Genomic DNA, 26,636 nt, shown 5'->3' with positions numbered 1-26,636 from the left:
ACTAAGTGGACAAAAATTTATCCACTGTAAGTTCTGGTAAGGTTGTAACACCTTATCTTTTGGCAATTAACTTCTGTTGGAAAAAGATACTTGCTTTTCTTAGAGAATTAAATAACTCACCACACCACCCACTCTATGGATGGACCAGAAACTGCTCACCAATTGTCATTACAAACTCCTGAACTGCTTTTTTTTTGTTCAAACGAATTACTGACACCCATAATATGTGACAAACATTTTAGAATATCATATAGAAATATTGCTGTCACTGAAGAGCAAGTATTTAACAGCAATAAAACAAATTTTTGTCTCCTTAAAGATGTTATATAATTCTCTGTAATCTGTATATGCAGAATCAGATTTTCACAGGCTTAAGCAAGAAACAGATTCTCACTACTTTAAAAACCTTCTGATATCTCAAACTGACACTTTTTTATGAAACTGTCAAATGCTCATTAACAGCACTGTTTTTTTAAAGCAGAGCAGAACGCAGCAGCTCTCTCAGCCTTGGCACACAGCAGTGACACTCCCAGTGACCCTGGCAAGCCTGGCTGTGGCTCTCAGTTTTGTCACCAGGGCTTCTCCTTGCTGCTGCCTGCAGTCTCTTAGGTTAAGGTGCAAGTAAATTCCAGCTTAGCCTAATACCACAATTATAATCAAAAGACACTGAGGCAGCAAAAAGCAGATGCCAGCCTGTGCTGTCACTAACCTCCCTCCTTGAGGGGCTCGGCCACCAGCTGAGGAGCAAGCCCAGCCTGGACACCAGGACTGGCTGCATCACTTTGGCCCAGCCTTCCGAGGGAGCTGTCAAACCGTGAGACAGAGCCACGTCTGTGGAAAGACAAGAACAGGAAAATTAGGAATAGAGGTAGGGTTCTTGAGACAAGCACTATTAGCAACACAAGGATTCAAGAGGAAATATACCACAGTGGAAATTTACACAATCCTGAAATGAGCAAAGCCCAGTGACCTCTAGTGAGTTGGCAGTGCCACCACATCAACAGAGCAGTGACCCTGAGCGGATGCTCAAAGCTTTCTTGATGTTTCTTTGGGCGCCAGACTTCAGGCGCTTTGTCAAGGGGTGGGGTCACACTAATGCCTAACCCAGTGGGTTCTTAGAAGGTTGTTCTTTTTTTTGTTAGCCAGTTATTGCTTTGCTTTGTATTTTCAAGCTGTATACATCTGACTTGGGGAATAGCTAATGATGCCCAAGGCACCCAGAGAAAGCACAGAGATGTCAGACATGTCTCTTAAAATAAGCAAACAGCAGATTTCTGAAATATCTGCAGCAAGGGAGACTCCACAGCCTCTCTGGACAATCTGTCCCAGGGCTCGGGCACTCTCAGGGAAGAAGTTCTTCCTCGTGCTCAGGTGGAACTGTCCGGCATCCATCAATTCCTGAGCAGAGCCCGGTCCCTGCTCTGAGGCCTCCCTGAAGGCACCTTCACGCTTTGTGCGTGTTTTAACCCAGCTTGTGGGCGTTTTATCCGGGTTTCTGTGTGTTTTACCCGGCTTCGAGCGTGTTTCACCCCGGTTTCTGTGTGTTTTACCCGGGTTTCAGTGCTTGTTTGACCCCCTGGCAGCGCTCCGGACCCGCCTCACGGCCGCTGCTTTAAAGGAGGCGGGCGCGGGGCGTTACGACAGCCGGCTTTGCGGCAGCGCGTTGCTTTGCGGCGCGCGGCGGTGCCTGACGGCAGAAGGAGCGGAGCGGGAGGAGGGAGGACAACAAAGGCCGGAGGGGCCGCGGCGGCGGCGGGCGCGGGGCGGCGGGGCCGGCGCAGGTGAGGCGGCCCGGGGGGCACGGCCGGGCCCCCGCCAGCGCGGGGCTGCTGCGGCAGCCAAGGGCCGGCCCCGCGCGGCACGGCCCGTCCCGCGGCCGGAGCTGCGGCCGCCTCGGCCCGGGACGGCCGGAGCCCCGCAGCGCTCCGGGTCCGGGGGGCGGCCTGCGGAGGGAAGGGGAGGGTCGGGCTGGAAGCGGCCCGGGAGCCTCGGAACAGGGAAGGCAAAGCGCGGGCACGTGGGGATAATGTCACCCTTACTGTTTTCAGTTATTGTGTTAGTTCCGAATAAACCGCTGCTATCAACCACATGCGAAAGTAACGAACTCTAGAGTTGTAAAACTTGATGAACTTGATGTTGTAGGCAGCATAAATTTTGGGTAGCTAGAATTCGTGTGAATAAATATTTCTGCTTAAAGGAAAAAGTAAAACTTCTTTCGAGGTTAAAAACAATGCAGAGGTAAATGTAGTGCCATGTAATGTGTTCTATATTATTGTGTTTAATATTAAGTACAAAAGAACTCAAAGGAGTGGAGTGTAATGAATGCAGCACGGAGTTGGAGAGTAAAACGCTTCATTGCTAACTATTGTTTTTCTGGTACTGAGCTTTATGTTTCTTTCTGTTTCTGTAAAGCTATATTGAGGATTAGCAGAAGTGCTTGTAAGTTCTTTTAATAATCAAAGCTCTGTTTAAATGCTAAATACTGTGTGCTTAATACAGGTGTGTCGTGTATAGATTTTCTTAACCAATGGAAAAACAGTGAATATGCAGCTCAGTTGTCACAGCCAAGTTCAGTTGCACCTGCTGTGTATTTACAGTTGAGCTGTTCTTGCCCCCTGGATTTGCTTTCTAGGAGAGTGCACTGAAAGTTTGGGGGTACTGTTTTATGTGAGCAGCTGTGTGACTTCAGCTAATGCCATGGACTTCAAGGTGTTTCTCCTCAGACTGTTTCTTCTGTGCTGTGGGTCATAAGGAGCATTCCTGTGTTAAAAAGGAGTTAAGGCCTTGGCCATAGGCAAAATTAAATTTAACATAATTAATGCAAGTTCACTAATAGAGCAGTAGTGGAATTCTTAAGACCACCCTGATTTTTATCTGTTTTGCTTTAAAGATTATTTAAAGCATGCTTTTTGTTTTTTCCTCTTAGCAGGTGGGAAGAATGAAAGGAAGGGGGGATGAAAGGATGTTGAACCTTTTTGTTTGGCTGTATGATGGAAGGAAACAGGACAGAGAACCTCTGCAATAGATCCTTGGGATGGCTTCAGAGACAAGAGAATGATGCTAAGCCATGGCTCTGGAAGCTTTCTGATTGCTTTTCTGCTGCTGAGAAGGCTTTGCCTTGTAGTGCAAAAACGGTAATTTCTGCCTGCCCTGAGGGAGTGCTGGGCCTGGGGACTGACTCCAGGGGTGTTAATGACTGAGGGGGTGGGAGGGGAGGCGGAGGAGGAGGGGGCAGCAGCTGCCAAGGTGAGTACAAAACCTGCCTGGGGGTTTGGGGCCTTGGGTTGTGTTCACAGCTCACAGCTGTGGTGGTGAGAAGGGACAAGCTGCTTTGCTTGTCAGGCTTTCCTCTCCACAGCTGTTTGGGGCCATGCAGCTGGCTGCCCAAAAGGTGCGTGAGGAGCTTCTGGGGAGCTCTGCCAAGTTATTGCTGAAGAGCAGAGTGGGGAGGTCATGCTTCCAATTCATCTGGTTAGTTTGGAGGCAAATTTAGCTCTCTGAATTATTATTATTATGTAGTAGCTGCAGCAATTGTGGATACTGTTCTTCACAAGGTCCTACTTTTCCCTTGTTTCCATTTCTTTAAATGTTCCTTTAATGTACATAATTCTATGCATTTAAGAGGCAAAGGGCTGTGGATTAGAAGGAGTAGTACAACACAATTAGGTACTTGAGCAAGTGAGCTCTAACTGCTAAGAAACACTCTTCAGACTCATTTAATCTGCCTAAGTAAAGACATAAGAGAAATGGATGAGCATTTGCTGTTTTCATGTGTTGAGGATTAGGAAGGAAGCTGCCATAAAATCTGGAATTTGGAATATAAATCAGTTCCAGACAGATTTTTGGCTGAGTTTATCTTCATGAGATGTAGCATCAAGTAGAGAGTAATGAGTAATTAATTATTCATTCATGTATGGTAGGAAATGCATTAAATTCAATTTGAAAAATAGAAGTTGTTCAGAAGTTTTGTAGCAATGTTCTGTCCAGGTTACCTCTGCTGACCTTGGCTATTCTGTGCTTCTTTTAACCTTGCTTGGTTTTCACTGCTGGCATTTTAAAAAACTTTCTCTTTTAGTTTGTGCCTTTGTGTTTACATCTTGATATCTTAAATCAGAGTAGACAAGAACCACTTAGTTGTTGTGAGACTGTAGCCTTCTTTGCCCTCTGCTGTATTACCTGCTTGATGTAATTTCTAATTTTTTAAGTCATATTCTTTTAATACATTACTTTCACAATTTGAATAACATTTTTACATCTTTATTCGAGCTAAAATATGACAACTTACGGATCTGCAACTTGTGAAGTGGTTCTCTTAGCCTAAGCCTAACAGTTTTCTGCTTTTTTGATAGTGTTTTGTGGACTCCTTGCTGTTTGGTTTATAGCTCTCTGGGTTTGTTGCTTCCAAAGTCTACTGATATCAGTATTCCTAGGGCTGGCACATGTAACTGGCATGGTTCTCTTTAACATTTTACACGTTCAGTCAGTAAGGTGATAGTAGTCATAAAGATAGCACTTTAAAATCATAATAGTCTAAAAATACATGCTTCTTACCCTATAAAATTGTTTTATTCATGTACCTGAATGTAACTGAGCTTTCATTTTCCAGAAAGATTACATGGAGAACAAGAAAGCTGCTGTAGAATTGAAGGATGCTCCATCTCCTCATGCCGGCTCTAAATTGTTTCCAGCAGTGCCGCTTCCTGATGTTCATCCTCTTCAGCAACAGCAACTTCAGCTTTCCCCTGGCCCCAAAGTAAGCTGCTGTGCTCATGGCTCTGACTCTTCTTGCACTCCACAAATGCATTGTGGTGGTGGTGGAGGTGGGAACCTGATTCACCCTGGCACACTATTAGACTCAAAAAGCACTGGGACGATAACTTGTCAAGTAGGGTCGGGATTTGCTTATCAGTCTGCATCTTCACTGAAGAACCCTCCAGCTAGAAGCAATTTGGCAGGAATTCCCAGTGAGTTCTCTGGTATGTGTGTAGAAAACAGTGTATCTTCCTGTCAGCACCTGGCCTGTTGTGGAAAACTCCATTTCCAGCCGTGTCACGGTAACGTGCACAAGCTGCATCAGTTCCCAGCCCTGCCGAGCTGCCCATCCTCCTCTGGCTATTTCCCCTGTCCCGAGTTCACCGCGGGGGCTGCGGGGCACTTGGACGAGCACGGGTCACAGCCGGAGCTGCCGCCACGCGTGTGCGCCAACCCTCTGCACCTAAACGTGGTGCCCCCCGTGTGTCTGAAGGGCTCTCACTACTGCACTGACTGCTTGAGCAAGGTTTGTACACCCCTCCTTTCTCCTTCCTTACTCTGCTGCGTGGTTCGTGTCAAGAGTGTGTAGCTTGAGTGAAACAACAGCTCCTGTGGGTGCAGCTTGCACCCCCCCCTTGGTTGTGGAGACAGCCTTTTGGAAGCTGAGCTCTTTCCTGAGATGACATTCAGTGCAATGGGAAGACAAAAGAACTATCACAATGTTCTTGTAATGTACTTGAGTGGAGTTTTAACTTCTTTCAGTCATCTCCTCTTTACAGCTCCAATTAAACTGTTCCATGGTAGGGACTCTGGGAAGAGGCTAACAGCAGTTAAGATGTACCCTTGGGCAGCTGATCAATAAAGAGCCATTTGTAAGTCAGGCAATTCATCTTATGCCTCAAGGATATTCTAGTCTTGGTTTGGTGTGATAGATGTTAGTTCAGTCTTCCCAAATTTGTACTTTATACTTTAGTATTAATTTAGTAAAATTGAGAACTATTACTAGGAATTTCTAGTGAAATAAACTCAACTTTGCAATATCTGTTACTTAAACTTCTAAGTTTAAGTTTCCAATATAAAAATGAGTTATATTTAGTTCATTTTAATGAACTAATTGGTCAATTCAATATATTTGGAATTATCACACCCTCTACTCTCCATGTGCAGGTTTTGTATACTAGGTCTCTGGTTTTTGTTGGTTTTTTTAAAGGATACATATTAGTACTACTTAAAGGTGGCATGTTGAGTTTATGTTGAGTTTAGTAGAACCTTTCCTTGCATTTGGAAATCTGGGATAGAAGCTTCCTTCATGCCATCATACTGTTGTTAATCAGCATTGCAAAGGAAATCTGAACTGGCATTTGTTGCAGAAAGGAAGCAGAGTGTTTGTAGCATGGAATAGCATGTGTTAATATTGTATACTAAATAAACAAGTGTTCTGAAAAATTGTCCCAACAGCCAACCAGGAACAGCCTAGTTGATGCTGCTAAAATCTGGCCAAATATTCCTCCTCCAAGTGCACAGACTGCACCTGTTCCTATCCCAATCTGTAATGGCTGTGGAACCAAAGGAGCAGGAAATGAGAAGAGTTTGATACTGGCAAGCAGCCTTGGCAAATCACCACAGAAATATGGTAAACCACATTTGTTTGAAACTTCCATTTAGTAGATGTTCTCCTTTTAGCTACTGTTACACAGCAAGAGTTCTCTTAAATTGTATTATTATCTGGAAACTTCTATAAAGTCACAGAAGACTAAGCAGTAAAAAAATACCTTGTGTCTGTTTTGAAAATTCGTTACTTGGTTTTACATGTTTTGACTACTTATCTAATTTACTGTATTGTTTACGTAGAGTTTTGCTTTTACTATTTTTGTTTTTACTGTTTTAAGATCTAGAAAAAGAAATTCTGCTGACTTGGAAGCTGTTTTGTTTTGGTGATATGTAAAGAAATTATCTTCAGCCATATTTGTAAAGTATTTTCGTAGTCTAGTGTCCATTGTCACTCCATATGCTGTAAAGGTGTAACATTTATTCTCAAGTGCTCCTAAGAGGAAAATACTGTGTGAAATAATTGCTTGGTCTTTCTGCAATGCTAGTACTGCTTCAACTACAAAATCATAGTCATCAATACCTAGTATAAAAGTTATAAATTTTAAAGTCACAGAATATTAAGAAATTGAGAGTTTTACTGCTGCTTTAAAACTGCCTGCATTTTAAGGTGAGACACATCAATCAAGTGTCTTTTACCAAATGCCATTGCAGTGAATCTTTTTGGTAACCAACCAACATACTCACAAACAAATATGATTGTCAGGTGTGCCTTATTTTAAATTCTCTAATTTGTAGCTTGTTTTTGAACTGTGAGGATTCTGTGTTGTTCCTCATGTTTCTTATCAAGTTGTTTTGTGGGGATGGAATGGTTATATAATGTTAGTTCAAATTTAAATCTATTTTCAGAGTGCTGAAACACCAGCTTAGCCTACAGTAGCAAAAATTCCATAGCTCACTCTCCTGAGCTGTAAGATACTTTTTTAGTTCTGTATTGCCTCGATTTTCTCTAATCCCCATCATGGTACTGGTCATGTCATCCATTTGGATTTCTTATCTAATCCACAATGTAAATTTGAACAGCTTCCATGTTTTGCTTCTGTTACTGATACAGCACCAAGTATTGCACAACTTCAGACAGTTTTTTTGTGACATTTGGTAATTTTTTTAAAATACATTATTTGATTGTTTGAGAGCTCAAAAGTGAAGTCAGAGTTGTCGTGCATCTTTATCCTAATCTGACAGTGACTACATTTTTGTTTAAGACTGATTGTTTGTTGGATTCCTTAAGAGAGTAAAACTGAACTTGCATTCCTGGGAATGTTGTTCATAAAACTTCTCATGTGCAAAGATCATACTGTGCTAAGTACAATATTTTCAGTATTTGGAAATAAAAATGAGCTGTGTTCTTACACCTGCACAGGGTCCCCAGAAGTTGCAGTAACAGGCCAGGTTCTGGAAAATTTGCCCCCCATTGGAGTCTTCTGGGACATTGAGAACTGCTCAGTTCCCAGTGGCCGTTCAGCTGTGGCAGTTGTGCAGAGGATTCGGGAGAAGTTTTTTAAAGGTCACAGAGAGGCAGAATTCATCTGTGTGTGTGACATCAGTAAAGAAAATAAAGAAGTCATTGAGGAGCTAAACAACTGCCAGGTATCCAACCAGCACCAGCTTGGTGTTCTTGCTTGAGAGTTTGTGTACTTTGAGTGCGCCAAGATTGATTCACATTCATTAAAGCTTTATTTGCTTCTGTGGGTTTAGTGCATCTTCAGTTTATGGATGGGCTCTCTAATACTGATTTCTCTTCTTTTTGCTGCTGTGATAGTTTTTCAAAGTGAATCGGCATTCTGTTTTCTGTAGATAACTGGTTTAGCTTTAGTTTTCACTAGAGTGTGTTTATCTCATCCAGTAAAATGTGGTGGTGTTTTTGTTATCCTTCAAATCTGTGATTAAATTATTAACCTAAAAGAGCTATGGTTCCGTGAAATTAACTTTTTTACTTTGTTGGTGAGTACTCTGCTGATTGGTAAGGACACCTGTATTGTTTGGAGTACCTTTACAGTACATATATTTTCCATTGATACCTTCTGTTTCTTGGTATTTTTTTATAACTTTTTGTGTTGATTTCTATGTCAGAAATTTCCGCCCTCTAAATTACAGATATGTTAACAGGTTGACAATTTTTTGGAATGTTTTTGAGGTGTATGAGTTGTGATCCTTAATGCAGAGCAGGAGAAGTCACCCCAAAGACATTGCTGAACACTTAGGGTTGAAGTTTAGTGCTTACATCTCTATGTATTCTATTCTGTGCATGTGTGCATTAATTTACCTAAATTAAGAGTGCATGCAAGAGCTTGTATTTTAACTTTTTTTAAAATTCCATTGAAGTAAGCACAGTTCATATTGAAGCTTTTTTTCAGAGTGTATTTATGTATTTCCACAGGTGACTGTTGCACACATCAATGCTACAGCCAAGAATGCTGCTGATGACAAACTCAGACAGAGTCTGAGGAGATTTGCTGATACACACATTGCACCTGCCACTGTGGTTCTTGTGTCAAGTAAGTGTTTGTGGTACTCAGCTGCAGTGCTGGCTTCAGGTCCTCTCTTCCATGGTATTTTTACATATGGCACTATTTTGATTTCCAAGGGTGGTGTTTCAGCCTTAACTGACCTGTTGAAGAATTCTTAATGTCAGTGGCATCAAAGGAAGAGCAGGGACAGTAAGATGAGAACTTGGCTCAGTTCAGTCACTGTTATGATTTGCTGCCTTTTTGAATATCAGTAGGTGTGTGTGTGACTACTGTCTAAACTTAGCTTCAGCAGGAAGCTCATAAATTAAAACTCATGGAGTTGTATATATGGTCTGAGCAAAATGTCTGTTTTTAATTCTCATAGCAGCATATTCTATATTATATATCAGTTAAATCTGGAATCCATTCAGCTGTTGAAGCTAAACAAATGTTTGCTATAGAAATACCCAGTATCAGTCCAGTGCCCTGCTGATGAATTGCTACAAGCTGCTGTTCAGAGGAAGCCCTTGTCTTTAGACTGAATGTGAACTGCTGATTTAAATATTGGCTGAGAAGCCTTGTAGCTGTTGGTGCTTTTTCCTTGGAAATTTCCAATGAGAAATAGAACTGTTGAGTGAGATTTATGGGATTTTCCTCCAATTATATGTTTTAGATTTTTCAAGTGTTTCCTTGCCTGTTTCCTTTCCCCCCTCCAGCGGATGTGAACTTTGCTTTGGAGCTGAGTGACCTGAGACATCGCCATGGTTTCCGAATCATTTTGGTACATAAAAACCAAGCTTCAGAAGCACTCTTACATCATGCCCATGAACTTATTTGTTTTGAAGAATTTATTTCAGACTTGCCACCGAGGTTACCACTGAAAATGCCGGTAAATATTTTAGTTCTTGGTGCAGCAGACATTTTCAAGTGTCAAACTGCAGTTTTGTTGTAATTTAGGAGGAGAGCAGGCTGAAATTACATGTGTGTTAATTAGGATGGGGAATGTCTCCTGTGTATTTGGCCACTGTCTGTATGTCAGTTGCTACCATGTGAATGTTTGCTTTCTGCTTTCAAGCAGGAAGAGTGAAATACTAAATGTGAAAGTAGTTAACTAAAAAGTGAAATAATAGAGGCACATTCTTACACTACCTGGTAAAATATTTATTAATATCTTGCTTACTTTTCTTTACCTTGCAGAAAGTTTGGGTAAGAACTTAGTTGTGCACTAAGACATCTTAGTAATGCATTCTTAAGTTTTTAGTGATTGTGCCTTTTCTTGGATTTTTGCCTTCCTTGGTGATTCCCTCTGGATCTGTTGTGGTGTCTTTGTACAGCACTTATGACTTTTTCTTTCTTGAAATAATTTCCTGACCTATATATGCTTTCACGTGCATGTATAGAATATATAGGTTATTGGATAGTTAACAATGGTGCTTTCTCATCTAGAGAATTGATAGGGACTCTGTAATCTATTCTGAGTTTATATTGGAGATGGAATTTTGAGGATCTATCCTGGTATGAGAGTTTTTCAAACAAATTGAGTGCTGCAAAAGGGATGACTTGGTGATGGGATGGGGGTGGTGGGAGGAGGGCACAGTCACCAGAACCAGTGTTAGAACTATTGCTTTTGAACCAGAGGGTGTTCTGGCATCATCAAATTTAAACCTTCCTCCCTTTTGACAGGCCTGTCATACACTGTTATATGTCTATAATCTGCCAACAAACAGAGACAGCAAAAGTGTCAGCAATCGCCTGCGGCGTCTGTCAGACAACTGTGGGGGGAAGGTGCTGAGCATCTCGGGCAGCAGCGCCATTCTGCGCTTCCTGAACCAGGAGAGCGCGGAGCGGGCGCGGAAGCGAATGGAAAATGAGGATGTTTTTGGAAACAGGATTGTAGTGTCTTTCACTCCCAAAAACAAAGAACTCAATGAAACAAAAAGCTCCAGCTTTGTGGGAACTGACAAGGTCAAGTCTCCCAAAAAAGTTAACAAGAACACGAAGTTGTGCCTCCTCAACAAAGATTCAAATGATCAGTCTGCTGGTACCAAAGGCTCTGCTGGGAGGGGATTCCAGATTCATGGATCTGTCATCAAACCTGCAAATGTCAAAAGTTTACAGGTATTGTTGTTCTGCCTTGTTCCCTATTCTTGCTTTTCCTTGTGTTCTGAGGATTGTTTCTCTTACTGCTTTAACTTGTCAGTCCTAATAAATGAACAACTGTAACGTGTGGTGACATTCCTGAATGAGGGCTGTGTTCATCTGCTTGGGAAACAGGCAGTTAATGTTGTGGTTGTTGTTCCCCGTCCCTGCCACGTTTTTGTCAGTTTGGAAATACTGCTGGTACTTGCTCTCAAATTCTAACCACTTTTGACTTCTGCACTGGTGATAGGTAACATCTAGGGTGATCCATTTTGCTTGTTTTAAGAGAGGTAGGGTTAGACTTATAGTGTAGCGAACATTCCAGCACTTAGCACTTTACTATCTTCTGCCACAGAAAATCAAAAATTCCTTGTTATGAAATACCAGTGAAAAGAAAGAAAAAATGGTCAGTCATCTAGCCTTCCATCAGAAAGAAGGCCTCTGGCAAGGGATGAGTGGTGCTTTGATGCTGACCTTTTTTATCTGTTTCACATAGGAGCTGTGCCGCCTCGAATCAAAGAACGTCAGTAGAAATACTGAAAACCAGCAAGAACGTTTAAGAGAACAAATTCCTTCTCCTCAGAGTAACTCGAATGCAGCAATTTCTGTGTCTCTGGCAACCAAAAAAATGGGAGCAGGAGAATCATCCTCCAAAAACAGTCAGAAGTATGTTTAAGAATAAAAAAATATGTAGATGTTAGTTACATATTTTTTAATGCAAATTCTGCAACATGATGTTTTTTCTTTTTCTTATGTATATTTGTAAATAGAAAAGAGACCTCTGCTTCCAGGAGCATTACCAATTCCCCTGTAGATAAAAAAGATAAAGATGAAACTGTATTTCAGGTCAGCTATCCTTCTGCTTTCAGTAAGTTGACGGCCTCAAGACAACTCAGTCCTTTACTCATGTCTCAGAGTTGCTGGTCATCTCGGTAAGTGTCTGTCTGTCTGTCTTGGGAGGGAAAGTGAGACTTCATCAGTGTATACATTGATTATTCACAGCTTATTTGCTTGTGCTGGAATTTGTTTTGCCTTCACATGTGTACTGGGAAAATCCCTTTTAGGTTAAGTGCATAAATAAGCATTTGTGCCTATTATCTGATTTTGACATGTATATATTGGAGTTGTGCAGTTCCTTCAGCTCATAAATATTTTTATTTTACCCAGGAGTATGTCTCCCAACCTTTCAAATAGATCATCTCCACTCACATTCAATGTAGTGAATCACACCAGTGGTACAGACTGCCCTGATCCCTTTGCAAATGGTGCAGACATTCAGATCAGCAACATAGATTACAGATTGTCCAGAAAAGAGTTGCAGCAAAACTTACAAGAAATCTTTTCAAGACATGGCAAGGTAAAGGCTCAAATTCTTTTATTAAATCTGTTTTTATATAGTTCCTGTATATGTATTTAGGGATGTGGTTTTAGGTTCAGGTGAGCAGAAAGAGAGAGGTTTTGGAGCAGGACTTTTAAACTTTGTTAAAAGGATGGATTGTGGTTTTGGTTTTTGTTTCATTAAAAAGACAGATAACCACTTGTACTAGGTTTTTAATTGTGTGGTCTTCATAGATCTGATATTCTGAAGTTTTTAATATAAAATTCTTACTAAGTGGCACATTAGTATGTAGGGATGAGACTTAAGCTTTAACAGGATAACCTTTTTAAGCTGTAGAGCTGAATTCCTAATGTCAGCTTACAAATCACAGTAAAAACTGTTTTGAGGCAGAAGCGATCAAAAGCAGGGCAAGTGTGAATTGATAAAAAGCAATTATGGAAGGTGAGGTCAGCGGTCCTATTTCTGTCAGATCTGTGGATGGCATTTTTCTGGCATAATCTTTACATTGAAAGATGATGCTTGTGTTAATGAAATACCATGAGTTTGCTTTAGTCCAGGATCACTGCCTGGCCGTTGTTTGCATTGCCCTCATGGCTGTGGTTCATCACACTCCTTTCCCTTGTGGTGTTGGCTCTTGGCCAGAGCAAGACTGCTCTGGTGGTGATTTGCCTTGGGTTGATGTTTTGGTGTAAATGTATGAGGTATTTTCTTCCTCTCAGGTAAAAAGTGTGGAGCTCAGTCCCCACACAGACTACCAGCTGAAGGCTATGGTTCAGATGGAGAATCTGCAAGAAGCCATCAGTGCTGTCAACAGTCTGCACAGATACAAAATTGGCAGTAAGAGGATCCAGGTCTCATTAGCAACGGGAGCTGCTAGTAAATCACTCTCTCTGCTTAGGTAATAAGCACTTTGGCATCTTCTTAATTGTCCTAGCATGTATTAGTAGCTGAGAGATTATTTAAAATACTCCTTAAAGGGATAATAGGGAAGTAAAGGAAAATCTGTTGTGTGACCTGATGAATGTGTTAAATACAGCTAGGCTGGTTTTTAGTTTAGCATTTCTACACTGCTTATATTCTAAGTTCCATCTGAAGACTCTGGATCCCTATTTAAGAGGGTTTAATAGCTATGCTACTATTCCTGCATAATACTCATACACCTTTAACTTAATTGGTGCAGCTGAGTTAAGATTACACTGAGCATCTTTATTTCTTCTTTCTTCTGAGAAAGTGTGTATGAATTTAGTTTTTGAGGTGGGTCCACAGTTGGAAACACCAACAGCATTTCATTTGCTGCCTGGAACATGATACAACTTGAGTGCTGATGCTTGTGAGAATACAAGTATTTATTTTTTTCTTACTGAAAGAAAGCATTAGGAAAGAAGTTGTTGTCATTTATTCACAGAATGTGAAACCATTCTACAATTATGTAGTACTTGTCATTGTATAATTTGCAGCTTTATTTAATTCTTGCCTGTTCAAAGTTTGTAATGTAATGACCAGGCTGGCAACTGCTAATGCTGCAGCTTTGTTGAATTCTGTAGATGCTCAGATTTTGGCACCACCTATGAAAGCTGCAACTCCTTCAGAGACACGACCTGATGAATTAGCAGAAATGTTACTACTTGTGCTCACTGATCTAAAATGACAACTTTTGTACTGCTGGAATGGAAAGGAACACACTTTGTCCTGTTTTATGTATAGTTCATAAACTGCTTCTGTAAATATCTTGCTTATTTAGGCTGGAGTCTAATAACAGATTAATTTTATGCTAATGAGGCAAAACTTCTCTTACAGCTCAGAAGCAATGTCCATTCTGCAGGATGCACCTGCTTGTTGCTTGCCTGTGTTCAAATTCATAGAAATCTATGAAAAAAAGTAAGTTCCTGGTGGCTTCCTCTTTAGTGCTTCTAAAAAAAGAATCTGATCATGTATCATTGTTTGCAGTGACTTAGATTAGCAGAGTGGAGAATTATGAATTTTTGTTCTTAGGTGCTGCAGCATATTTTGTACCCAGAGGCAATCATGGCAAAACTGTGTTGCCATCTTATTGCAGGGGTTCCACACTGTTGTCTCCTTATCACAAAAGTTTCACACCTTCTTGGTGTTTCTCATGGGCAGCTCCTCTGAGCACTGACTCTTCTTCTAAAAGCAGCCACTGACTCCAGTGCCCTTCTGAACCTCCCACCCCACTCTTTTCTAGCACTCTGCTTCTCATTGCTTACAGCTGTGGCCTGGTAAAGTCAGGCCTGTTCCTAATCTTTGATAATTGGCCCAGCTGCAACTCCTTAGAGGTGAGATTACTTTCCATGCTATCTTTATTTTCTTATATTCTATCCTCCTACAAAACTGGCCTTTTTTAGGGGGGTTTACTTTCAGTGTTTTGCTCAGTTCTTCTGCACTGATTGAATAGGTTAGTTACCTTAACATTCTGCATTTAATTGTTTCTAGCACATTCCTGTTTATTAAAAGGCAGATGACAGCATTGCCTTAGCTGCCTTTATAAATGCCTTTCTTTCCATGTCTCCGTGTCAGGTTTGGCCGTAAGCTGATTGTGTCAGACCTGTACAGACTGACGGACACCGTGGCCATCCGTGACCAGGGCAGTGGCAGGCTCGTGTGCCTCCTGCCCAGCAGCCAGGCCAGGCAGAGCCCCCTGGGATCCTCCCAGTCACACGATGGCTCCTCAGCAAACTGTAGCCCAATAATATTTGAAGAGTTGGAATATCACGAGCCTGTTTGTAAGCAGCATTGCCTGAATAAAGACTTTATGTAAGCTGTGTATAAAATATTATAAATATTTCAAATAGTTGAACAGCATTTATAGTGAGCCTGTATATTAAAATCGAGGTGTGTGTTCTCAAAATGTGCTCTAATCACTCCTCATATGTTCACAAGTATAAGGCAGAAAGTAGTGAGATGGGTCAGGGGATTTTCTAGGCAGTTCTCTTGGGTTGGTGTGTCCAGGTAAGATGATTGTGTTCTAGCACTGCTGCCAGGATTGAGCACATCTTTAATGGAAGCTGGAAGGTTCCCTGCATTCCTCGGTTATACATACTAGAGACTTCTATTACCTGAATTTCATTATGTAATTATTGCTGATTTTGTCCTCCAGCTATATTTAGTAAGTGATTCATAGGGAGTTGCAGGTTTCTTAAAGCCATGTATTAAGTTTTTTGTTTAATTCAACAGCTGCCAGGTTGTGCTAGTAGAGCAGTTATTAGGTGATTATTGTTAACTGCCTGGTATGTGCTGCTAAAATATAATGTGAAAGTTTTATTAGGTAATAAAAATATGGTCTTCTAAATGTTACTTCTGGAAGTTTGCTGTAGGTGTATTCTTTTGGGGAAAAATTATGAAATTTGCTTGTACTGTACTACAAGTGCTATTGTTACTAGTAACAGTATATTATGTGCATACAGTATTATGTTTAATATCTGTGCTCACACAGATATATGTTAAAGCATATAAACCTGAACCTCTTATTCTTGCAGTGAACATGAGTTTGATCCAGATTCTTATAGAATTCCTTTTGTGGTTTTGTCTCTGAAGACATTTGCTCCCCAAGTTCACAGTCTTCTACAGACACATGAGGGTACTGTGCCTTTACTAAGGTAAAGTATTTTAATTTCTCTTTTAAATCTTCAACCCATCAGACCATACTAAAAACTTGTTAGGAATTACCTGTTGTATATAAACTCAGTTCTTACATAAAATGGCACTCTTTAGAGCAAATGAATACACTATGAAGTGATTACTTAAAAAAATCTTGTTTAGCAAAAACAGCACTTATTTTAACTAAGTATTTTATGAAGTTTTTATGACAATTATTATAGTGATATTTTAGTGTATAATGGAAGCTTTTTTTTGCCTCCATAGTTTTCCTGATTGTTATATGTCAGAGTTCAATGATCTTGAAATGGTGCCAGAAGGCCAAGGTGGTGTTCCCTTAGAACATCTGATTACCTGTGTTCCTGGAGTTAACATTGCCACTGCCCAAAATGGCATTAAAGTTATCAAATGGATACATAACAAACCACCACCTCCTACTGCAGGTAAATATTCCTGCTTAAAGCTTTTTCTCTTAACTGATTTTATGCTTAAAAATTGAGCTGATAAGTTCTGCTAATAAAATAAATATGTATAATTGTTTGAACTTTTAATGAGGAGAAACTTTCACCTTGAATGTTCATACTTTCCTCCTGTGCTGTAGCTTCAATCCATGAGTAAAGTGTTTAGTGGAAGAGTATTTGTGGAAGGTACAATAATGACTTTTTTTGTTTGTAGATCCTTGGCTCCTGCGTTCCAAGAGCCCTGTAGGTAATCCCCAGCTCATTCAGTTCAGTCGAGAAGTGATAGATCTGCTCAAAAACCAACCGTCCTGTGTCATCCCTGTCAGCAAGTTCATCCCAACCTACCATCACCACTTTGCCAAGCAATGCAGAGTGTCTGACTATGGCTATTCCAAATTAATGGAGCTGCTGGAAGCCGTGCCTCATGTGCTGCAGGTGGGTGATGTGGTGCTGGCCACTCTGGCCTGGGCAATTTTGGCTGCAGCCATCTCAATTCCTGGCTGCTGTTGTAGAATAGGTGCTGGGCAATACCTAGTGCCCCTTGAAGGAGCTGGTTGACTCAACCTTGGTGGGTGTATTCTTTTTTGAGATGCTGTTTCTGTGCCCACCCTTTCAAAACAACTTCTGGGAAAACCTCAGGAATAAAGTTTGAAGCTGCTTTTGACCTATGGCTGGTGCTTGGGTAAAAGTTTTCAATTGTGCTGTGTGCAGCATAAGAACACTGCAAATGCTGAGTGCTCTTGATTTAGGCTGAGATTTGTAGCCTGTGGCTTGAAGGGATTTCTGTGAGAAATAAGTCATGTAACCTTATTACAAAACCCCTGTGGTCACACTCACTTGCACCTTTGAACAGTAGCTGGTTGTAGGATTTTTGAATAACCAGCACAAATGTGCATAAGTTGCAGTAGCACTCATGGATGAATTTTTGGATTTCTCAAAGTAGTTCTTGGCACAGAAAGTGAGGGGCCTTATGAGGCTCCATTCCAGATGCTGTCTCTATTACATTCTTTTTCTAGCCTACCTATACTAATACTGGCTTTTAAATGCTGAGGGTGCTGGATGTCAGTGACCAAATCTGGTTTTCTTTCAGATTCTGGGCATGGGTTCCAAGCGCTTGTTAACGCTGACACACAGAGCTCAGGTGAAACGCTTCACTCAAGATTTACTGAAGCTGCTCAAGTCCCAGGCCAGCAAGCAAGTTATTGTGAGGGAATTCTTGCAGGCTTACCACTGGTAAGTTACCCTAATGAAACTGTGCAGGGCCTGCCTGTTAATGGTGATTTTAATACCTAGTGCAAGAGGAGTCAGCACATAAAATCTCAAAACTGTGGCCATAACATTGCCTTTTCATTGCAATATGGAAGGTCACACTTCCAATGAAAACAGAAATTAAAAGCTCTCTGCCATATTTTATTTCTTCCTTTGGTACTTAAGGTTCATTTAACTTCATTGGGGTTGGAAATGGGTTATTGTATTTCATTAGTTCTCTTCAAAGCCATGACTGCAGCATTGAATTTAAGCAAGTAGGTCATGGCACATTAACATGAACAGTAAAGGGAAAACTTAGCTTAGGCTTTTTTCAGAAGGAGATATTAAATGAATAGATTAACTGCCAGGAGTTACTTTTACTGCTTTAACGGGATCTAGCAGTGGCAAAAATTAGGAGTGATACCTGTCTGGAACCCTCTGTGCTAGCATCCTAAAAAGTAGGGGTTTATTTGGGTTTTTTAAACAACCAAGATGGGTATTTTCTTTAATAGGAAGATAGAACTTAATAGTTGTGTGCTTTAAACAAACCATGGCATCTTGGAGCTACCTGTGAATCTACCTTCACATGTGTGCTGTAAATCATGTGCCATGGAAATTTTGCCATTTCCACTCTTGGCAAAAATACATTATTGGTTTTTTATAAATCTACTTAATGTAGAGTCAGCACTGGCCACTTGTTGAATAAGAGTGTTTGTAAAGTGTTCTGGCTCCTGAGAGGTTTTGATTGGAAAAGTGGGAAGAGTAAAACACATTTGAATACGTTATACGGTATTGGCAAGCTTAATATGATGTTTTCCAGGAGATGGTCTCTGCTTTCTCTTGAGACCTATTCTTGTTTAAAAGAGATAGTTACAGCCATATAACATATTGAGCAAATACAGAGCATACTCTGTAGAAGTGCAGCCAGCTGGAGCTGTATACACAGCACAATGACATGTTCCTAAAGCACTTAAAACCACTGGCTGATATGTACAGCTCTTTGTTACACTGATTGTTCATCTGACAGCAAATCTTACCTCTCTGGCTGGAATGGATTTCAAAGTTTCCCTTTGTTTCCCAGGATAGTATTGCCAATGTGGAAATTGTCTTTATGTTTTTTAGGATTTGAAGCTTACTTTCCCAGCTTACCAAAAAATGTATTTTTTGCCTCCACAGCATGCATTAATACTTATATTACACACAATTTTTTGAAACTTTCAGGTGTTTCTCTAAGGATTGGGATGTTACTGAGTATGGAGTGTGTGAACTGGCTGATATTATATCAGAAATTCCAGATACAACCATCTGTTTGTCACAGCAAGACAATGAAATGGTGATTTGTATTCCTAAAAGAGGTATGTCCATGAAAGTTTCTTGTGCAGTTTCTAAGTAGATTGTTCTTTGACTGTTCTAAAGCTTTAGTAACTCAAATGTGTAGGAGTGACTTGGATTTTTGTATAATGGTGTTTCTACTTTTATAACTTAGCAACTAAGTTCTAGCAAATCAAGATTGTCATTCTTTGAACACTTAAAATAGAGCAGGAAAGCAGGTGGCAGAAAACATAAAATGATGTTACTACTTCTGCAGGTAGTTGTGCTTTCTGTGGAATGATTAGGCAGTGGATTGTTTTCATACAGGAAAAAGTACCAACATATTTGGCCATTTAAAAATCTTCTAAAGGCCTGATAACCTGACTATTTTGGACTTTTAAACATGTAAGCCTAATAAAGGTCTCAGTGGTAAAGAAAAGTGACTTGGCATAATACACGATCATGCTGAAAACCAGCCACTGTTTGCTTATTGTATTCTGTTACATTTCATAAGCATGTTGGAATGTAGCTCTTGCTTTATTTTTTAATTTTAGAGCGTACCCAGGAGGAAATTGAAAGAACCAAGCAGTTTTCCAAGGAGGTGGTGGATCTGCTGCGGCACCAGCCCCATTTCCGAATGCCCTTCAATAAATTTATTCCTTGTTACCACCACCACTTTGGGCGCCAGTGCAAACTCGCTTACTATGGGTTTACAAAACTACTTGAACTCTTTGAAGCCATACCAGATGTCTTACTTGTAAGTTCCAAATCATAAGGTGGTCTAAAGCATTTTTCTGGAGTATACACAACTGTTTCAGCTGGGGTTATATTTCTCATAAACTTTAGTGTGAGTTATAAACTCTGCACCTGTAATGTTAAGACAGCTGTTTTTAAGAAAATCTTAATGCTATTTTGGTAAAATGGTCCGTGGTTTTGAGCACATTCAGGAGGCTGTTTGTTAAGAAATTCAGACAAAACTTGGTGTCTCAAAATCAGAGCTAAGTTTTATTATAATTGTGCTCAATTTGCTTTAAAAAAGTAAACAGTTTTGCTGCTTGTTTTATTATTTCAGACAATACAGTTTTGCTTGCTGTACAAACAGCTTTTGAGGTGGCTGAGTCCTGATGCACATCAAATCCCTGCCTGCAGGCCCTGAGTTTGAGCTGCAGCTTACACTTTGCTCATCCAAACTGCATCAGTCACCTCAGCCAAGTGTCTCTTGTGTTGTGTAGGTGCTGGAGTGTGGGGAGGAGAAGATCCTGGCGCTGACAGAGGTGGAGCAGGTGAAGGCAGTGGCTGCCCAGCTGGTGAAGCTGCTGCGGGCACAGAAGGACAATGCGCTGCTGCTGGCTGAGCTGCTGCCCGAGTACAGCCGCACCTTCGGCTACGCCCTGCGCCTGCACGACTTCGACGTCAGCTCCGTGCCAGCCCTCATGCAGAAACTCTGCCACGTGGTGAAGGTAACCCTTGGCCCTGGCTGTTATCCCTCTGGAACATGGAGGGTTGTGTTGTCACTGTTGTATTTTCTGAGAAATCCCTTTGCCAGGATTTATTCTCCTGGGAAGATGAGAAGCCTCAGAGAAAAAACAAACCAATATTATCTCATTTGCTGTTCCTGTATTTGCTGCTTTGGAATGTGGTCTGGAGATTGTTTACCAACTGGTCATTGCTTGATTGGTGTCATGTGAATTGTTTTTACTTAATGACCAATCCCCATCAGCTGTGTCAGACTCTGAGGAGTCAGGCACGAGTTTTTCATCATCATTCTTTGTTGCCTTCTGTCTGTATCCTTTCTGTATTCTTTAGTATAGTTTTAGTATAGTGTTCTTATATATAATATCATAAAATAATAAATTAGCCTTCTAAGAACATGTAGTCAGATTCTGTCATCTCTCACCTTGTCCTGGGAACAACTACAAATATCACAGTTGTGGTAAGGGGTTCTCACAGGATGTGGCTCAGTACCTGTAATGAAATGTTTCTTCTGGAGTACAGCATTACATCAGGAAGGGGAAATTCTAAAAGGGTTTTAAATGAAATTTCTGTATTCTTATGATATTATCTTTGCTCCTTTGTAACCTTGCAGCATTCTCTGGGAATACTTATGTTTATTTAACAAATGATAAGTGAAAGATTCTATTCTAGTACTTATTTTAAGAGTACAAATTGTTTTTTTCTCCCCACCTGACTTCTACCTGTGAAAAGATTTTCTGATAACTGTAGTAGTTTTCAGTCTTCTAATGCTTTCAGTTCCTTTACTTTTTTCTTTTTTAGCTGTGGTTTAAGACTTTGAATATAAATACATAGGTGGTCTTCTGTGCCAGTGGAAAAGAGGGGTTGCAGTTCCATGGATGTGGGCACATTGCTTTAGTTGCTCCAGTTTTGTTGACTTAGCAGCTGGTGGTAGGCTGGAGCTCAGTCAGGACCAGCTGGCTTGTAACAAAGAGTAAAATCATACCTGCCAGTGGACAGAAACTGCTGCACAGCTGTACAGGTTTTGTATATTTAGAGTTAATATTTACATGTAATAGGGTGCTTGATTTTGTGTGTCTTTTGCTAGAGGAATATCAGGTAACAGCTATGCTCAAATAAACCCCAGCTATACATCTTACTTTTAATTCAGTCACTTCTGTGTCCTTAACTTCTTTCCCAATTAATTTTTCCAGGTGGTTGACACAGAATCTGGCAAGCAAATTCAGCTGATAAACAGAAAATCTCTGCGGACTCTGACTGCCCAGCTGCTGGTCTTGCTGATGTCCTGGGATGGAACATCCTTGCTCTCAGTTGAGCAGCTTAAGCAACATTATGAAACAGTCCACAGTACTTCACTTAATCCATGTGAATATGGATTTATGACCTTAACTGAACTCCTGAAGAGTCTGCCTTACTTGGTTGAGGTGTGTAAGCTTTTGCTTTTCTGAAATGTTTGAAAAGCCATTGTGCCTGGAAGCTATGGGAGTGTGTGCTCTAATTCTTTCTCCTTTTTTTTTTTTCTTTTTCTGCTAGGTTTTTACCAATGGTGCAGCAGAAGAATATGTCAAGCTTACAAATCTGTATGTTTTCGCAAAGAATGTGAGGTCCTTACTTCACACCTACCATTATCAGCAAATTTTTCTTCATGAGTTCCCAGTAGCATACAGCAAATACACAGGAGAAGTGCTGCAGCCTAAAGCATATGGATGCAATAATTTAGAAGAGCTCTTGGGAGCAATTCCACAGGTGTGAAGAACTCAGTTTTGCACAATTACATTGAGATTTCTGTATGAATTAAAAGCAGTTACACAACCACAGTTTCTTTTAGTTGGGGTGACTTACTGGAATAATTACCTTCTTCAGAGAGGCTTATACCACTTGTATTTTTAATACACTGCTGAGAAATCAGGAGAAGAAAATCAACCAGCACACGTGTTTTGGTGAAATTGTGCTTAAGAACTGTTCCTAGTAAGACTGTAAACATCCCTGGCATCTCTGAGTGAGAGAATTGATTTTCTGTCTGTGTGAAAGAGTGGTTGTACAGTACTGAACCTTCATTTTTATCAGAGTGCATTATTGGGTTGGGAGTGAATTCTGGGACCTTGTCACAAGTGCCATGTTCTTGTCATGCACATATCCTAAGTGCTCTGGGATAATTCTGTGACATAGTTTGTGACTAGAGTATTTCCTTCAAGTAGGCCAATCTTTCTGAAGAGTGACAAAGAATTTTTCAGTTCCATGTTTAAACATTTAGTTTCATTTATGTTTATTTAGTGTACTTTCTGGCACTATAGTTTGCCTTTGGTATCAGTTACTTTGAGCCTTTACTTGACTAGTGTAGTGCAGATTAGCAATGTGCTTTAGGTTACTGTTGGAAATCATGTCAGTGCAAAGCTGGGTGAAAGGCAGTGAGCAAATGAGCTTAGCATGGGCTGATGTTCAACTCTGCTTCCTTCTTAACAGGTGGTCTGGATTAAAGGACATGGCCATAAGAGAATTGTAGTCCTGAAGAATGATATGAAAAGTAAGCCATTGCCATTTTGAGCAATATCTTGGTTTTCTTTTATATTTTTTAAGAGGCAGCTTGAGTTAACTAACCAAATGAATTTGCCTTTTTGTAGCTCGTTTTAGCTCACCTAGCTTTCCCCCTGCTGATCATGTAGATGATCATGGAAATCAACTTGCTGACAATAATGGACATATTATGGAGACCCAAGGATCCACTTCCTCAATGGAACTAAATCTAGGAGGGCCTAGCAATGGTAATGCAAAGTTGGTTTATATAAGGAATTTATTATCTTAGGGGAAATAAGCAGAATAATTGAAGCAGCACAGGGAAAGGTGAGTTAGTAAATCTGAACTTGTGTAAATATGCAATTTGGCTTGAAAGTTTGTTGAACTTCCCTGAGTTTGTGGTTGGGCTTGTGTTCTGAGGTGCTGGTCTGTAAATGTGTGTGTATAAGGAGAGAGCTTCTGGGTTCTGCTTCCCAGGGATTGGGTGGAAATTGAAGTGTACGGACATGAAGCTAATGAGGGATGAGGGTCAGCAGCAGCTTCTGCTAGCATTGTTTCCTGTATTCTGATGAGAATTTACTTAGATGCTCTTGATGGAGCAAATGAATCTGTGATTAATTAGCATTAATTAAATTAGGTTGGTGTTAGTATTTCAAACAGAGCATAGTTCTGAAATCCTCGGGTTTGCATCTGGAGACTTTACATTTACCTGTGACAGCAGTGACACCTTCACAGCTTACAGATGCTCTGAAAATGTTCCCTTATCTTTGTAGTTTCTAATCAAACCGAGCAGGAACTTCTTTGCCTCACAAACACATCTCCTGTTGATCTCCTGTGTGAGCCAGTCCCTTCCTGCCTGCCATCCCCCCAGCTGAGACCTGACCCCGTGGTTCTTGAGTCTGCAGACCTCATCCAGTTTGAGGAACGCCCTGCACCCCTCCCAGGTAAGACTTTGCCTCCCTTTGTTGCTTCAAATCAGGCTGATGAATTCTCTCTATTTTATTGTCTAACGGCAGAGAAATTGTATTTTTTTAAAAAACAGCATCAGTAAATTGAGTTGTCTTATTTCTTTTAGAGATAATGATTTTAACAGAAGAAGAAAAACAGACAATTGTTACCACAGCTCAAGAAAAGCTGATCTCTGGTTCTGTGGTGTCTGACACCACAGAGAATGCTTCAGTGCCTCCCTGTCAGTCCTCTGAAACCCAAGTAAACAAAGAAGCAACGGACAGCCCAGCCAAAAAGCAACACAAAAACAAGGTCAAATTGGCAGCAAACTTCTCACTTGCACCTGTAACCAAGCTTTAACTCTTTCTTTTTAGTGTGAAGGACAAACACCTATGGACTGTGCACAAAGTAAAGCTGTTTTGCTAGCCCATGTGTATTTTAATGGAAAACCTAGAGGAATTAATTTGTATTTAATGTATTCTGTGAAAATTTTGTTCCTTTTACACTGAACACAGCTGTTAGCAGAGCAGATTTTTTTCTATTATTTTGAAAAAAAATCTGGCATTTGTTAAATTATTCTTAAATTTTACAGTTTTTCATAAACGTGTTCAGTAAAAGCAAAATATTAATCCAACAAACATGGAACAGATTTTATTTTCTTTAAGCCTTGTTGGTGATGTAATCATACATGTAGCATATTGTATTCTATAGGCTGTTGCTTACTGGTATTGTTTCAGACAGTATTAATGAAATGCATGATTTGTCTTTCAAAAGCCTGTTGAGAAATTTTAACTCGCTGACTGGGGATGACAAGAGTGAGGGGAGCTGATTGTCCTCCCGAGGGGAAACTTGTTCTCTGACCTCTCAGGTGACTTGTAGCTGCATGGGAAATGCTTGTTAAAGATGTCTGTAGGAGGCTGTGGGTCTGGTGTAAAACTTGTTTTAAATGTGTTTTTGCTGTAGCTTTCAGTTCATTTTGGAGCTTTCTAGGACACTGATGCTTTACCCTTCCCTCATATTGGGTTTGTCTGGCATGGGTTTGGTTAAGGGAAAGACTGTCTTGATGTCATGAGTGTAAGATACAGACACACACATTTTCATTGTGTCTAGAAATGAAGTGAGGAAGATTCTGAAATATGCATCTAATGCATAAATTACAGATAATGGAGCAGGTCTTATTAAAATGGCTGGTGATGGAAGGCATTGATGCTATTTCCACCTGTAAGGAAAGTTCTAGCTACATGTGGAAATGCTAAGGTTGTTCTGCTTAACCTTGTTTTCTCTTTTTAAGCATGTTCAGGAAATGGGAAGCTCCTTGGATGATGTGCTGTCTTTTAGCTGTGTCTGTTTTTATTCTGAGACTTACTCCTAGTGTTGGCAGCTTTTTGAATTTGTGGTATCTTGTGTTGGCTTTTGCCAGGGCCAGCTTTGGGAGGGAGGCTGAGTCAGTGGATGCCCTTAACTCTAGTGAGCAGAACTGTCCAGGTGTGAGACTTTCTACCCATTCTGGGTAACCATGGCATTTACAATGGGTTGTATTTGCCAGGCAGCAAATAAATGCTTGTAGTATTGAAAGAACCTATACTAGAAGTTTTCCACTGGCCAACTGAGGTTTTTTTTTTTTTAGAGGGATTCTATTGTAATATGCAAGAGATGGAACACAGGCTCTAATTTTTCAGCCAGCAGCAGGAAATGCCACTGAACAATGGCTATGGACAGAATTTTACTAGTCAGATTTTGTTATAAAATCTTTTATATTCAGGCAAGTATTACCAGTAGTGAGTTTATAGCCATTGTGAGTGCAAAGAAACACTGGGAAGTTTTTCTGAGCATTATGGCACAGTATTTTTGAGTCCACAGTAAACCTCTACAGACATACTGCTATGGAAGAAGAAATTTAGAAGTAAGTTTTCTTGGAATGTTTTTAGTGAGTTAAATGCAAGAAAATCTGCTTTCACCTTACCTTTGATAAGGTTGACAGTGGTCAGTCTATAGATCTTTGTTTCAGGAGAGCATGCATTGGAGAAGAGACCTGCCTGGAATGGTATTTTCATGAGATGCAGCTACAAGTCATTTGGAGCACTAAAGAAAACCAGGTTTTTGCTTCTGAGGAAAATATGGTGTTTATCCAAGTAATGTGGTGGTTATACCACCTGTGGAGGTCAGCATATCTTATCTGGATTCATGTGTGATTCTGCTGAAATTGCTGTTTGAAAGTAATAGAATAATACTTTTGAGAAGTTGTGTTCATAGTGTAACAAAATAGCTAATTGAATTGCAATATATTTTTTTATCCAAAGGGTTAAATGAATGATGTGACTTACAGATTTAAAAGCATTGCAACCATGAAATTCTTTAATTTAGCAAATAAATGTACTACTTCAGATTCATGTTTGTTTAAAAGAAAAAATGTCACTGAAGCCCTCAATTTATGCACTATTTTTTCCTTGGAATGGGAGAGATAAGAAAGACTTCTTTTCTTAGCTGTCTACTTTGTTTGGACACTTTCTTTTGTGGCTCAAGTGCTGTTTTGTGTGTTGGGACCAAACAGTTGTCAATAAAATTTTCAAGCAAGCATAACTCTTGTCCTTGTCTCAAAACCTGTGGGGGGGGAAAAAACCAAACAAAAACCAAACCAACCTCTAGAATACTTAACCTGCTGTGTCATGGTAAATTTAATTATTGAGACAGAACAGAGCTGGGGTTTAGTGAGGACTAAAGAAACATAAATTGTGGAGGTTGAAGCTTTTCCCAGATTTTGCAATTGAGCTGTTTGCAGAT

At 40.3% G+C, this 26,636-nt stretch overlaps 1 protein-coding gene across 3 annotated transcripts; it reads left to right on the top strand.

Annotated features, from left to right (window-relative positions):
• Positions 1–1,672: 1,672 nt before the first annotated feature.
• Positions 1,673–26,435, top strand: MARF1 (meiosis regulator and mRNA stability factor 1). Of its 3 annotated transcripts, none has more exons than XM_064725692.1 (27): positions 1,673–1,781; positions 2,930–3,134; positions 4,607–5,278; positions 6,211–6,385; positions 7,724–7,950; positions 8,741–8,858; positions 9,527–9,699; positions 10,494–10,928; positions 11,446–11,615; positions 11,720–11,881; positions 12,117–12,306; positions 13,008–13,186; positions 14,086–14,166; positions 14,824–15,060; positions 15,783–15,902; positions 16,168–16,343; positions 16,576–16,796; positions 17,452–17,594; positions 18,831–18,964; positions 19,475–19,677; positions 20,153–20,380; positions 21,587–21,817; positions 21,927–22,139; positions 22,857–22,917; positions 23,015–23,155; positions 23,681–23,851; positions 23,983–26,435. In XM_064725692.1, the coding sequence occupies exons 2-27, from the start codon at positions 2,988–2,990 to the stop codon at positions 24,213–24,215; spliced, it is 5,241 nt and encodes a 1,746-aa protein (XP_064581762.1). In that variant the 5' UTR covers positions 1,673–1,781; positions 2,930–2,987; the 3' UTR covers positions 24,216–26,435. The 3 variants fall into 3 exon arrangements, with proteins under 3 accessions (XP_064581762.1, XP_064581763.1, XP_064581760.1); XM_064725693.1 differs by having other exon boundaries at positions 1,710–1,781; positions 2,927–3,134; positions 4,607–4,753; XM_064725690.1 differs by having other exon boundaries at positions 1,710–1,781; positions 2,927–3,134.
• The last annotated feature ends 201 nt before the right edge of the window (positions 26,436–26,636 follow it).

Source organism: Zonotrichia leucophrys, chromosome 14 (assembly GCF_028769735.1).
Source record: "Zonotrichia leucophrys gambelii isolate GWCS_2022_RI chromosome 14, RI_Zleu_2.0, whole genome shotgun sequence".
NCBI classification, from domain to species: Eukaryota; Metazoa; Chordata; class Aves; order Passeriformes; family Passerellidae; genus Zonotrichia; species Zonotrichia leucophrys.
The sequence above is the reverse complement of the archived record's forward strand: the minus strand, read 5'-3'. Positions and strand labels throughout refer to the sequence as shown.

Bases quoted from the DNA above. Each gene is read 5' to 3' on its own strand.
- MARF1 (XM_064725692.1), top strand. From the start codon at position 2,988: ATGATGGAAGGAAACAGGACAGAGAACCTCTGCAATAGATCCTTGGGA. The intron at 19,678-20,152 runs GTAAGTTCCAAA...TGTGTTGTGTAG, and splicing joins CCATACCAGATGTCTTACTT to GTGCTGGAGTGTGGGGAGGA. The intron at 22,140-22,856 runs GTGTGAAGAACT...CCTTCTTAACAG, and splicing joins TCTTGGGAGCAATTCCACAG to GTGGTCTGGATTAAAGGACA.